At 57.9% G+C, this 12,709-nt stretch overlaps 1 protein-coding gene across 1 annotated transcript in view; it reads right to left on the bottom strand.

Moving 5' to 3' along the window:
* PARVB (parvin beta) overlaps window positions 1-7,607 on the bottom strand; it is a 99,984-nt gene extending 92,377 nt beyond the window's left edge. Inside the window, exon 1 of the mRNA XM_004700645.2 lies at window positions 7,493-7,607. Coding sequence (XP_004700702.1) covers window positions 7,493-7,607 — 115 coding nt within the window. The remainder of the gene's footprint in view (window positions 1-7,492) is intronic.
* Between the last annotated feature and the right edge of the window lie 5,102 nt (window positions 7,608-12,709).

Raw genomic sequence — 12,709 nt, forward strand, 5'->3', positions numbered from 1 at the left:
GGACCAGACCCAGGCGGCCCAGCCCTTGCTCACAGCCAGCAGGGTTTGCCATCGCCATCTGGGTTGGGCTGGGTGGAGGGGCTCTGGGATGGTTTTCTCATGCCGGGCAGAGTCCCTGGGAGCCCTAGCCACTCCACAGCTCCTGAGCAAGGCCCTCCAGAGCCTCCGCTTTCTAGAGAACATTCTAGAAAGCTCACGACGCTCCACTCCTTTGGTGGTTGAGGTTTTGATTGCGATTTGGGTGCTGTGCATTAGGCCTTGGGCTGCAAGGTCGGCAGTTCAAACCTAACGGCCTCTGCAAGGGAGAGGGACAAGGCTACCTGCTCCTGTAAAGAGCCACAGTCTCGGGAAGCCAATAAACGCCTTCCACTCTGCCCTGGGGGCTGCTCTGAGTTGGAATCAGCTTGCTGGCCATGGCTGGTGTTCTGTTCTGGAGGCTGGGAAGTAGAAGTTGCCCCCTTCATGGCTGAGAAATGAGTAGGCAGCCCCTCCCCACCTGCTGTGAGGTGGGGGCCGGGGAGCCCTTGTGATGCTGGACAGGGAGGTGCCAGGGGAGCACCCTCTTTTCACAAAGAGAGACAAGGAAGAAAGGCCTGGCTACGGCATTCAAGATTCAGCCAATGAAAACCCTGTGGAGAATGGTCCAATTCCCCACTGATCTCTGGATGGGGGGGTGGGGGGGTGGAGCAGAACCAGGCAATGCTTGTGCTGTATGTGGTGTCACCGTGGGTCACCATGAGTTGGACCAACTCACCCCCCAAACAACAACAACAACCTCACTGCATAGAGCCAGTTCGGAGCCTGACAGCCTCATCTCTCTCTTACAGGGTGGCTGGTGGGCTCAAACTACCAACCTTGCATTTAGGAGCCCATGAGGTAACCCACAGATGAATCTGAGATGCTGCTGAATGCTGCTAGAAAGAAGGCAAACAAAGAAAGTAAACACTCGGCCATCGATCGATTCCCATAGACAGGGACCCCGTGGAGCTGCCTCTGGGGTCCTGAGACTGGGGTATTTCTTTACTGGAGCAGGAAGCTTGGTCTTTCTCCTGAGGATCAGCTGTTGGTTTCGAACTGCTGACCTTGCGCTTAGCAAGCAGCCCAATGTGTGACCACTAGGCCACCAGCGCTCTCAAGAGAGCAGTCTGTGAAAATGACTTCACTCGTTCTAGGTGCTAACCGCTTGCAAACACCCTGGGCAGGGCTGCAAACTTCAGCCTGCAGGTGCCAGGGCCAAGACTGGTCTGTGAGTGACAGGAGCAGAGAGGTGAGGCTGGGCTGGGAGTCACCCCCTCCGCTGCCAACCCTGCAGAAAGTGGCCAGTGCTGGGGACAGCCAAAGCCTGCCCTCAGGGGACCCTGGGCATGTCTGCCAAGTTTCAGAGGTTCAGCCCAGCCCCAAGGCCATGTCCCCTGTGCCAGGTCTTGCTATGTCTTCCTCCTGCTAAATCTTGGAGATATGGCATCCACCCCTACCTGCTGCAGTCCCCTGGCTCCCCGAGGCTCAGGCCCCCCACCACGTGCACCCAGCTTCATGCCCAGCGGTCACCCTGTTCCTGGGTGCTCTCACACTACAGCCTCTAGGCACGCTAAAGCCTGTAACCAACCAGCAAACCTGACCTTGGCAGGCCTTCCACAGCTACCAGGCCACATGCCCCAGGGCTGTGCCTCAACCGGGCACGTGCTGCTGGGTGAGAATGCGTGAGGACATGGGAGGGGAGTGTTGAGTCAGACAGAAAGACAACCCATCGGGCTGCCGATCGAAAGGCGGGAAGTTCAAATCCACCCAAAGTGCCTCGGTAGAAAGTCCTGGAGGTCTGCTCACTGCTGAAGGTCACAGCCGTGGAAAACCCTGGGGAGGACGGTCCTGCCCGGACACACGCGGGAGTCAGAACGGGCCAAGAGTTATCATTTGGGATGGTTGTTCCCGAGTTGCTGTTTATAGCCCTACTTCCTGGCCCCTCTCCCCTCGCGCTTGGACTCCCCCACCCCATTCCTCTGGAGCCTGGACAGGAGGGACAAGCCCCTTCCCCCGCCCCCTCCCATCCAGGGCCTCCGTGACCTGGGGCAATTCGGTCCTATTTCTCTCCAGTTCTACAAGAATGATTCACATTTAGATGGCTCCCGCCTCGTCAGTCACCTCAGCCATGGAGCTACCCAGGCCACACTGGCTCCCTCCTTGGGGCAGCTGCCTGCCCACCCCAGCCCCCAGCCCCCACCGGGGTGGCTGCCACCTTGGTAAGTCCTCTTTCTGAAATTGGCTGGACCTGTGCCCGGCCAGGTGGGCTGTGTGGAATCTCCCTCTGCAGAAACTGAGCTGAGGACGTTCGGCTCTGGGGGGTACCTTTCCAGCCTCGAGGGGGAGGCTCAGGCCTCACTGGCCTCCCACCACCCCGTGCCTGGCCACTCCCCCTGCCCCTGGAAACACCAGTTGGTCACTGTTGACACACCTGGGACATACCTGACATTGGAGGCTACCCACTACCATTCTTCACGGTGGGGGCATGCAGTGCTCCATCAACTGCAAAACGCTGCCATCATTCCACCTGGCAGGTGACTGCCAGCCTGCATTAACTCAGATGCGCACCTGGGCAGCCTTTTTAAGTGTACTTGATAGCATGAACTACGGACGGCACACACTCAGCCTTTTCAACCTATCCGCCGTCAAGAATAACCGCCACACCCCTGGGGTTGCAGGCGCTGTTTTATACAATTGATCTGCTCCGTTACTGCCCTGGGGCGAAACATGCTCCGGTGCAGCAGCCTCTGCAGGGACCTCCGAGGAGCAGGGGGACAGGTTTCAAGCTGTCCGGCCCCTTGCCCCTGGGCGGGCTCACACGGGTCTGCTCTCGTCTCCGGCAGCAGCATCGTCTTCGCTCTTATCAGCATTGCCCAATTTCAAAACAGGCCCGTCATCCCAAACAGAAACCCTGTCCGCGAAGTGATAACGAGCACCCCCACCCCCAACCTCAAAGGGGTCCTATCTGGTCTTCCGCATCGCTGTTTCAATGTAACCATTTTCAAAACATGTCTATCATCCCAAACAGAAACCCTGTCCCGAAGCGCTGATGACCCCCCTCTCCTCCCCGGGCCCTTGCTGACCACTGATTTCCCGAGGCCTCCCTGGGGCCCCCACCAACTGTCCTGCTGCAGCTCGAGTGCGTCTGTCCAGCAGCCTGATGTCCCCCAGGGGTAGCCAGGCGGCTGCTGCCCCAGAACATCCCTCCGCTTTGCAGCAGTGAGCGGGGTCCTCCGCGGGTGGGAGGGGGGGCGGTGGCTGACCATGTGCTGTTTATCCATGCCTCTGCTGAGGGGCACTGGGTGGCGGCCGCCCTCCTTGACTGCCCAGAGCGAATGCAGCTGGGGAACACAGCCAGGCTGAGTCTCCACTGCCGGCACCTTAAGTGAAATACACCTGGTCTAGAGAAGCATGCGTCAAAGGCTGGAGGTTCAAACCCACCCCACAGCGCCACAGAAGGCAACAAGCTCCTGATACCAGCTCGGAAAGGCAGCCTAGGAGCCCCGGGCCTCCTCCACCAGTGGCGTCCCTTGTGGACTTGGCAACAGCACCTTGAATCTTAGCACCCCTTTTTCTGAGGCGGTGCGGAAGGCCTCAGGTGTTTGGGGGTCCTGCGTGCACTCACTGATCACTCTGTGGAAAAGATGGGGTGACCTCCGGGGAACTCACTGGAGTGGACAGCTGGTGTCCGCAGACTTGGCAGTGACCCTTGGGGAGGTGATTTAAAGTGCACAGGCGCGCACACAGAGAAAACATCGTATTTCGACTCCAAGGCGACCGACCGGCCACCTCTTGCCCTTGCGACAACTCGGTTGTCCATGGAGTGTCCACCACACCTCCCGCCACCGATGCTGGAACCGACCCACAGGCACCCCTCTCCTGTGGAGTTTCTGAGGCTGTAAATCCTTCCGAGAGCGGGCCACCTCCTGATTTGCCCCCAGAGTGAGTGGCTGGTGGACTTGAACCGCCAACCTTGGGGCCAGCAGCCCAATCCTTGGCTCACAGTGCCATCCTGGCTCCTCATAATCTCTCCTTCACCAACAGTCCTTGCCTGCCCCCCAGCAGGCCCCTCTAGGGGTCCTCCTCTCAAGGGAAAGTTCTGGAGCCCCACGGGCGGTCCCAGGTTGGCCAGCAGCTTTCTAGCTCAGGTGCCGTGAAATTGATAGCACAGCGCCGCCACTGGGGGGTCCTGAGAGTGTCCCCCTGGGCCGCCACTCCCACCCCCCCCTGCAAGACTCAGCAACAGCAGCAGCAGCTCCAACAGCCACCGTCCAGCCACCAGCCGCCCTGCTCTCAAATCATCAATCACATGACCCACACGCGCCGCCCCCCCCAGGAAGATGAGTTGCCAAGGCAACAGGGCAGCAGAAATATTGGCAGCTCTCCATTATTCGCCAATCCTCAAGGCCTCATTAGGGGTCTTGCCTACTCACCCTGACAAGCAGAAGGCACCCCGTCTTCCCGAGCCTGGACGCTCCTCCCTCAGCTTGTCAGAGGGGTCCTTCAGGGTGCCAGGTCCTCAGGCCTTGACAATGGTGGCAGGGGACCCGAATTCACACACCGTTGTCCGAATTACTCCCTTGCTCACAGGAAGATGCTGACGGCAGGGAGTCTTGGTGTGCCCGACTGCAACCAGGTCACCACATGCTGGTTCACACAAGCACGGATGACACCCACTTGGCTTTGGGCATGTGTCCCTGGCGTGAAGTCACCGGTGCCTTCAAGTGGCCTCTGACGCATGGTGACATCCCGTATCCTCAGTGACGGTCCCTCCAGCAGTAGGTTGCCAGATATTTCTTCCAAGGTACCTCTGGGGCCCGGGCCAGAATCGAGCACCGTGCCACCGGGAGCCCCAGGAATGTTCTTTGAGCTACAGGTGCCATCTGTTGGTCCCTAGTCATACCCCACTGCTAACGCAAGGGATTGGCCATTCAGACCCACCAAGCAGAGCCCCGGAAGGAAGGATCTGTCAACCCTAGACAGCACACAGGGCATTGCCCAGCAGCCATGAGGGAGTCTCAGCCACAAAGCACTTCCGTCGTCTGCAACATTCCACACAATTTCCATGGTATGCTCCTTCAACTCACACTCTCACAGTGGTCCCGGTGGGGGGGCTCTGTGGGCTCCGCTGCTCAACCGACTGCCCTGCACCACCGGCTCTGGGGCACGTGTGTGAGTGCACACAGTCCGCATCACGGCCCCCAGCACAGCACGGCAAGACAAAGCCGATTCTGTCTCTTGTTCCCCGAGGGGCAGCATCGTGCCCAACCCTCGGAGGTGATGGGGGTGCCGGGAGGAAGTCAAGTGCAGGCAGAGACAGGAGCAGAAAAGCAAGTTGGGGTGAAGGCAACAAGAGTTGGTCGTGTGCACCCCGGGACGCCAGGCAGAAAGGGGGCCCATGTCCACTGCCCCTAGAGCAGGGGCAGCCATATGACTGACTCACTGCCATCGAGTCAGTGCTGACCCACAGCAAACAACCGTGGAGGGCCAGAAAGACTGACCCTGTATGTTTCCGAGACTATAACTCTGTACGGGGGCATGGGGCTTCATCTTTCTCCTGCCCTAAAACCTGTGATCTCGTGGTTAGCAGCCCGGCGCATAACCACTATGGTACCAGGGTTCCAGCTAATATCACACGCCTCCCTCGTCAGAGAGAAGCAGTGCTGGCCATCTCATTAGGAGTGAGTCCACTTAATGTTTTGACCAGCATGGCCCGAGACAAACTCGCTGCCATCGAGTTGATGCCGACTCATAGCGGCCCTATAGGACAGGGTAGAACTGCCCCTGTGAGGTTCTGAGACGGTCACTCTGTACAGGAGTAGATAGCTCTGTCTTTCTCCCACAGAACAGCTGGTGGTTTCAAACTGCTGACCTCGCAATGGACAGCCTGACTCATAGCCATACCCCCACCAGAACTCCTCTGTTATAAATATCCAAATGGCCCTTGGCAGAAGAAAAAAGATCCCCAGCCTTCTCCTCAAGAGAGGTCTTGCAGAGAGAGTAAGATGAGCCAGTTTGCACCCATAGGGGGTGGGAGGGGGGGGTCTCCTTGCGCTGCAGAGGGTTAATGACATCACTGCTGACCCAGAGGGCTGGAAGTTCCAGTCCACCCACAGGTGCTTCAGAAGAAAGACCTGGTGGTCAACTTCAGAAACAGCAGCCCTTGAAACCCTTGTGGAGTACAATTGGACCCTGACATTGGGGTCACCAGAAGTGGGATTTCACAGGTCAGCAGTAAAGGGGACTGGTGCTCCTAAGTGGGGGTCAGACCAGAGTAAAGAATTTGCCTGTAAAGATTTCCACAAGGACCAGGCCCTGCCCTGGGGGTGGGGGGTGGGGGGGAGGAGGACAGGACTACTGGCTGCAGCAACCTCAGGACCAGTCTGACTCAGTGACACACTCGTGCCTGGGGGGGGGGGCACGTGTCCCCGGAGGGAATACCTGGGCCACCTCTTCCTCCCTCCCCCCACTCCGGGTCCACAAAGCCCTGGGGCTGGTGGCGATGGTGATGGAAGAGGCTATCCCTGCAGGGAAACTTGGCTCCCGGGTCCCAGGTGACTGACCTTGAGTCACTAGAAGCCTCTCTAGGGGTAAATCAGACTCAGGCCATGTGAGGAAAGCCCACCCCACACCTCAAAGCAGCCCTGGTGGTGCGTGGTTTCAGCGCTCAGCTGCTAACAGAAACCCCCCAGCCATGCTGTCTGAGAGAGCTGAGGCTGGAGAGACCCACAGCCTCGGCGACCCGCTTGCCTCTGTCCTACAGCTCCCAGTGGGTCCAGGTGATTTTGGAGGGCCACCTCCTTCCCCCTCTCCTGATCCTTTCACAGCTGATCCCCATCCCCACCCAGCCAGCATCTCAGCAGACCCCCTGCCTGAGGGTGGCCGCTGGCCCTCATTGGAGGGATTCTGCACGCAGCTCCCTGGAGCAGCCTGAGAAGCAGGGACGCTGGAGTCCTGAAGTCACACCCCTTCCAAGCTCAAAGCCTTCCCAGCAGGCAAGTAGGGGACGAAAAAGGTCCAGGGAGTGATGCTCAGAGAGGCACCTGGGGCAGCACAGAGGCAGAGCCCACAGCGGCCCGGCTCCCAGGCCGGTGCGCCACCGCGTGCCCTGGGAGGACAGGGTCCCCGGCGCCACCTAGCACTGCCTCCCCACACCCTGTCCGCTAAATGCTCATTCAATGCAAGCTCGCAGGGCGCACATGGCCGCTCGGTGGTGCAGCTCCGAAGAAGAAAGCGCGGAAGCAGCGGCGACTCCACCCTGCCGGCTGCTGAGTGAGTCGCCGAGAGCGGGAGCCGGGCCACCAGGCACCACCCGCAAACGTAGGGCGCGGAGGTCAAGGCCCGTCCCGAAGGTCGCAGCCGCGGGCGGCCGCGCGGAGCGTGGGGAAGACACAGGGTGCGGGATGGGTGGGGGTGAGGGTGCGCCGGGTCCGGAGGGGACAGGAGCGCGTGCGCGGACCCGGCGGGCACTCACCCTCCTTGGCCCGCTTCTTCCGGGACAGCGTGCCCCCCAGCTTGCCCAGGAACGACTCCTCCTTCTTCATCCTGGGTGGCCGCGGGACCGGCGGGCGCGGAGGGGCGGACGACATGGGTCACCGGAGTCGCTTAGCCTGGGAGTGAAGGCCAGGAGGGCGCGGCCAGCTCGCCTGCACAGCCTCCGCCCCCACCCGGCGGCTCCCGCCCGGGGTCACCGGAGTCCCCGAGGGCGGCAGCCAGGCAGTGACCCCGTGGAACCGGGGGCGTTGCGTCTTGGAGCGCCAGCCTCCCAGTCCCAGGCCCCAGGGGCTTCAGCAACCAGAGCCCACGGTGACACTCTCCCTGGGCTGCTCCCTTCCTTCCTTCTCAGCCTGGCCCTGGGGAGCCCCTGGTGGGCAGGGTGCCACTGATGGTTTGGGGGACAGCAGGCCCCAGCTTCCACCTTAATGCGACTGCAGTTGTGACCCCAAAACCCAACTGAATCCCCTGAGACTGGAGCTCATGGCCAGCCTGTGGACAGAAGGGAGAGGTGGACACCTTGGGGTATCTGAGACTGTCATCTTTGGGGACCCGACTCCCTCATCTTTCTAGCTGGTCGATTTGAATTCCAACCTTGATGTCATCAGCCCAACAAACCCACAAGCCGCCACCAGGTCCCATCCTGGAAGTTCAAATCCATCAAAGAAGACACAGGTGTCTTTCCATCTGTTGGGGTCTCCCAAGAGCCAGGCCGAGGGCCCCAGGGAAAGGGGAGAACAAAAGGTGCGGACATCATGGGTGACCGTGGCAGAGTGGTGGCACAGTCAGCGGGATGGGGTGCAGAGGACTGGAGGACTCCGAATTCTTTCTGGAAGGGGTGGCCCCTGAGCCCAGGGCTGGGCCAGGGGGGTGAGGAAGAGGAAATAGAGTCACCCGGCGGTGTCCCCCAGTTTGGAGGCTAGAGGTCCGACACGGGGCTCAGCCCTATGAAAACCCCATTGGCAGTGCCAGGTGGTCCCTGGTTCTCCAGCTTCTGGGCAGTTCTCATGGGGTGTCCAGCTTCCCCACGAATGTGTACGCACATGTGCCTGTGGGGGGTGGGTGTGCACATGCGTGTGCCTGCATTTATTTTTTATTTATTTGGTAATCATTTCATTGGGGTCCCATACAGCTCTTATCACCATCCATCCATCCATCCATTGTGTCAAGCACATTTGTACATTTGTTGCCATCATCCTTCTCAAATCATTGTCTTTCTACTTGAGCCCTTGGTATCAGCTCCTCTTTTTTTCCCTTCTCTCCCCACCCTTCCTCCGTCTTGCACCCTTGATAATTTATCAATTTTTTTCATGTCTTTCACTGACAGATGTCTCCCTTCGCCCACGTTTCTGTTGTCTGCATTTAATCTGCTCTTTTCAGAATGCTAAGCAGCAGGATGCGGAGTCTACTCCCTGGAGTGCGGCTTCACTACCTTTGCCAAGGAGACCCTGTTTCCAAACAGGACCACGCGCGTGGCTTTGAAGAGCAGGGACTGGGCACAAACTTGGGGTGAGGGGAGAACCCCAAACAAAAGCAAACGCATCGTCAGCGAGTGGATTCTGACTCATAGCGGACCGGTGGGACAGGTATAGCTGCCCCTGTGGGCACCTGAGAGCGTGACTCTGTGGCCGCTATTGTGAAGTGCCGTCCTTCCACAGCGACCTCAATGTACAACAGGACGAAATGCTGCCCAGTCCTGCCACGCTCACAGTGTGACCCCAGGGTTTGCCGCCGCCATGTCCGGTCCATCTGGTCAAAGGTCAAAGGTCGTCCTCTTCTTCACTGCCCTGTACCAAGCATGGTGTCCTTCTCCAGGGGCTGGTCTCTCCTGACAACACGTCCAGACGATGTGAGATGACATTTTGCCACCTTGCCTCTCGGGAGCCTTCTGAAACTCTTTATGGGAGTAGAAAGCCTCCTCTTTCTCCCCAGGAACGTCCAGTCCACAGGTCATAGAAGACCCTGGACATCACCAATGCCAGCTGGCATCACCCACGGCGCCAAAGAGAAGCAGTCCCTGCCCTCACCTGAGGGGCGAGTTTGTGAAATGTTTGACCGGGATGGCCCTCCAATAGTGTTACCAATAGCCAAATGGCTCTTGGCAGGGAGAAAAGCCCCCACCCCCACTCTCACCCCCGCTAGCTTAGAGCAGTCTGGCCCTGTTCTCAGGCTGAGGATCAGTCACATCATCTCTTCTCAGGTAGGATCCGATTGACATGGAGCAACGCAATGGGGTGGCCACAGCTGTTCACATGTAGCGTTCAAGGTTGATTGACAGCTACCTTGAAATCAGCCAGACATCCTTCTACCTTCTGACCACATTTACGCAGGTCTAATGCCAGCCATCCCTCCCTTCTAGTGTCCCCAACACTCCACTGCCGTGGCTCTCACTGCCACCGAGTTGATGCCAACTCATATCAAGCCCCACCGTGGGTTTCCACGACTGTTTTGGTTGGGTTTTTTTTAAATCATTTTATTGGGGGCTCATACAACTCTTATCACAATCCATCCATTGTGTCAAGCACATTTGTACATTTGTTGCCCTCATCATTCTCAAAACATTTTCTTTCTATTTGAGCCCTTGGTATCAGCTCCTCATTTTGCCCTCCCTCCCTACACGCTCCCTCTCTCATGAAACCTTGATGATTTATAAATTATTATTATTTTTTCATGTCTTATACTCCCTTCTGTTGTCCGTCCTCCTGGAAAGGGGTTATATGTAGATCATTGTGATCAGTTCCCCCTTTCTCCCTCCACCTTCCCCTTCCCCTCCTGGTATTACGTCTCTCATTATTGGTCCTGAAGGGTTTATCTGTCCTGGGTTCCCTATGTTTCCATCTCTGATCTGTACCCATGTACATGCTCTGTTCTAGCCACATGTGTAAGGTAGAATTGGGGTCACAATAGTGCGCAGGAGGAAGCATTAAAGAACTAGAGGAAAGTTGCAAGTTTCAACGGTGCTATACTGCACCCTGACTGGCTCGTCTCTTCCTCATAACCCTTCTGTAAGGAGAGGTCCAATTATCTACAGACGGGCTTTGGGTCTCCACTCCGCACTCCCCCTCATTCACACTGATCCACGACTCACTGTCCATGGGGCAGAAAGCCCAGTCTCTCTCCCTCGGAGCTGCTGGTGATTTTCAACGGCCAACCGTGTGGCTCGAAGCCCAGCACGTAACCATGACACCGCCAGGACGCCTCAACTTCTGTGGCTGGGTTTGAGAAATCCATTGCCGCAGCCACACAGAACTCACCGACTGCATGCGCAATTCTGGGGAGTTACCGCTCCGAAGAGAAGTGCTCAGGATACAGTTGTCCCGTCAGGACCCTTTCTACTCTGCTGGGTCTCCAGGCAAGGCTCTCTCTGGCCTGCAGTCCTTTGGCCTCATCTCTGCCCTGTTCAGGCAATGTGACCAAGTGCCTTTTGGACTGCCATTAAGTCCCCAAAGGGCACGCCACTTTTCAAGCCTCAGCCTGAACTCACTCAGCACTAGTCCCAAGAGTCAGCACACCCAGCTCCCCCAGTCAAGGGCTCAGAGGCACCCCACTCTGCAAGCCGGTCGCTCGTCCACAGGTGCTCAGCCTGACTTGCTCTGTGGGCTGACCTGTCTTGCTCTGACTCCTGGTGCTGCTGCTGCTCCGGTGTCACAGCTGTCTCCTGGTCCCAGGAGGTTCACTGCACAGGGATCTCAGGGTCCTGAGGACGCGCTCCACTCTTGGCTCTTCCCTCTTTCTGCCAGTGAGCTCTCCCCCTCCCGCTTCTGAGATGACACATGTTATACCCAGCAGGATGGCCATTACAATCAGCCCTGCTAATGGTCACTCATAGCTGAATCCTCACATCCAATCGGCATTCCCACCCCCACCTCCTCTGACCTGAACTCGTCAGGGTAAAGGGAGTAACAAAGGCCAGGGCTAGGAAAACTGATCAAAACATGGCCAGCCTGTCCATTGCGACTCAGTGGGACCCTGTAGGAAGGAGTCTAACTGCCCCTGTGAGTTTCTAAGACTGTAACTGTATAGAGGAGCAGAAACCCCATTTCTGTCCCTCCGGACAGCTAGTAGTCTCTAACTTCGGACCTTGTGGCTCGCAGCCCACTCTACCACCAGAACCATAATGTATCTGGACTTGACCTCTAGGTTCTAAGGTCTGTTGCAATGGCTATACACAAACTCACAGACAAAATCCGTGCTGCAAGGGTTTACTAAGGATGTGCACCGGTGAGAAGTACTCAGGAGAGTTGTTTACCAGGACCTGTACTGAAGCTTCAGGTCTGCTGATGTCTGATGATGCATGCCCACGGAGAGAGACCACTCTGCTGGAAGCCTCATCTGAAGGCTTCAGCTCAAGCTCCCCGGGTCAGCAAACCCAGCCCCCAGAGCGAAGTGTCCAGAGGCACCCACTCCAGGAAGCCTCAGCCCGAAGGCACTGAGATCCACTTTCATGGGTCAGCAGATCCAACTTCCCCAATGAAGTGCCCGGAGGTCCCCACTCCGCAAGTCAGCCTCCCACACAAAAGCCCTCAGCTTGACTTGCTCCGAGGGTTGGGAAGGCCCTCACTCTGTGTCCTGCTCTGGCTCCTGGTTCTGCTGCTGCTGGTACAGCTGTCACCTGGATCCAGGAGGATCCCTGTGCAGGGATCTTGGGTCCAGAGGACATGTCCACTCCTGGCTCTTGCTGATCATGAGGACCCTCCTCCTACTTCTCAACAGGCTCCTCTTATACCTAACAGGATGGCACCCCCTCTTACCAGGTCCTTGCAGGGAGAAGAGCTACACTGAACCACTGCCTTCTTGTCTTACACGCTTGATGGTTCACACGAAAGGCCCTCGTTACCAGGGGTGGGAGTAGGGAGCTAGAGTGGGAGTGGTGGGCAGGGTGTCCCTCTGTCTCTGTCTGTCCAATAAGCCTGGTCTCTCTTAGGGCTTTGAGTTCTGCTCCACGGTTTCCCCCACTCTACCCAGGGCCTTCCGTGGGACCCCTTTCTGAGCAGCGACAGGGACAGGGACAGCTGGGCACCCTCTCATTCTGCTGGTCTCAGGGTTGTGGGGGCTGGTGGCTCAGTGGTCACTAGTCCACCGGACTCATTGCTTTCAAGTGTCTTCCAATGTCCACCACCCTTCTCTGCTCTCCAGCCTTCACGACCTCAGGCACTGCTCACTGAGTGAGGTGTGGAGCCCCGTCTTGGTTAGGGTT

The sequence above is a fragment of the Echinops telfairi genome, unplaced genomic scaffold, assembly GCF_000313985.2.
Source record: "Echinops telfairi isolate 266 unplaced genomic scaffold, ASM31398v2 ScPeMD7_2;HRSCAF=8, whole genome shotgun sequence".
Classification (NCBI taxonomy): domain Eukaryota; kingdom Metazoa; phylum Chordata; class Mammalia; order Afrosoricida; family Tenrecidae; genus Echinops; species Echinops telfairi.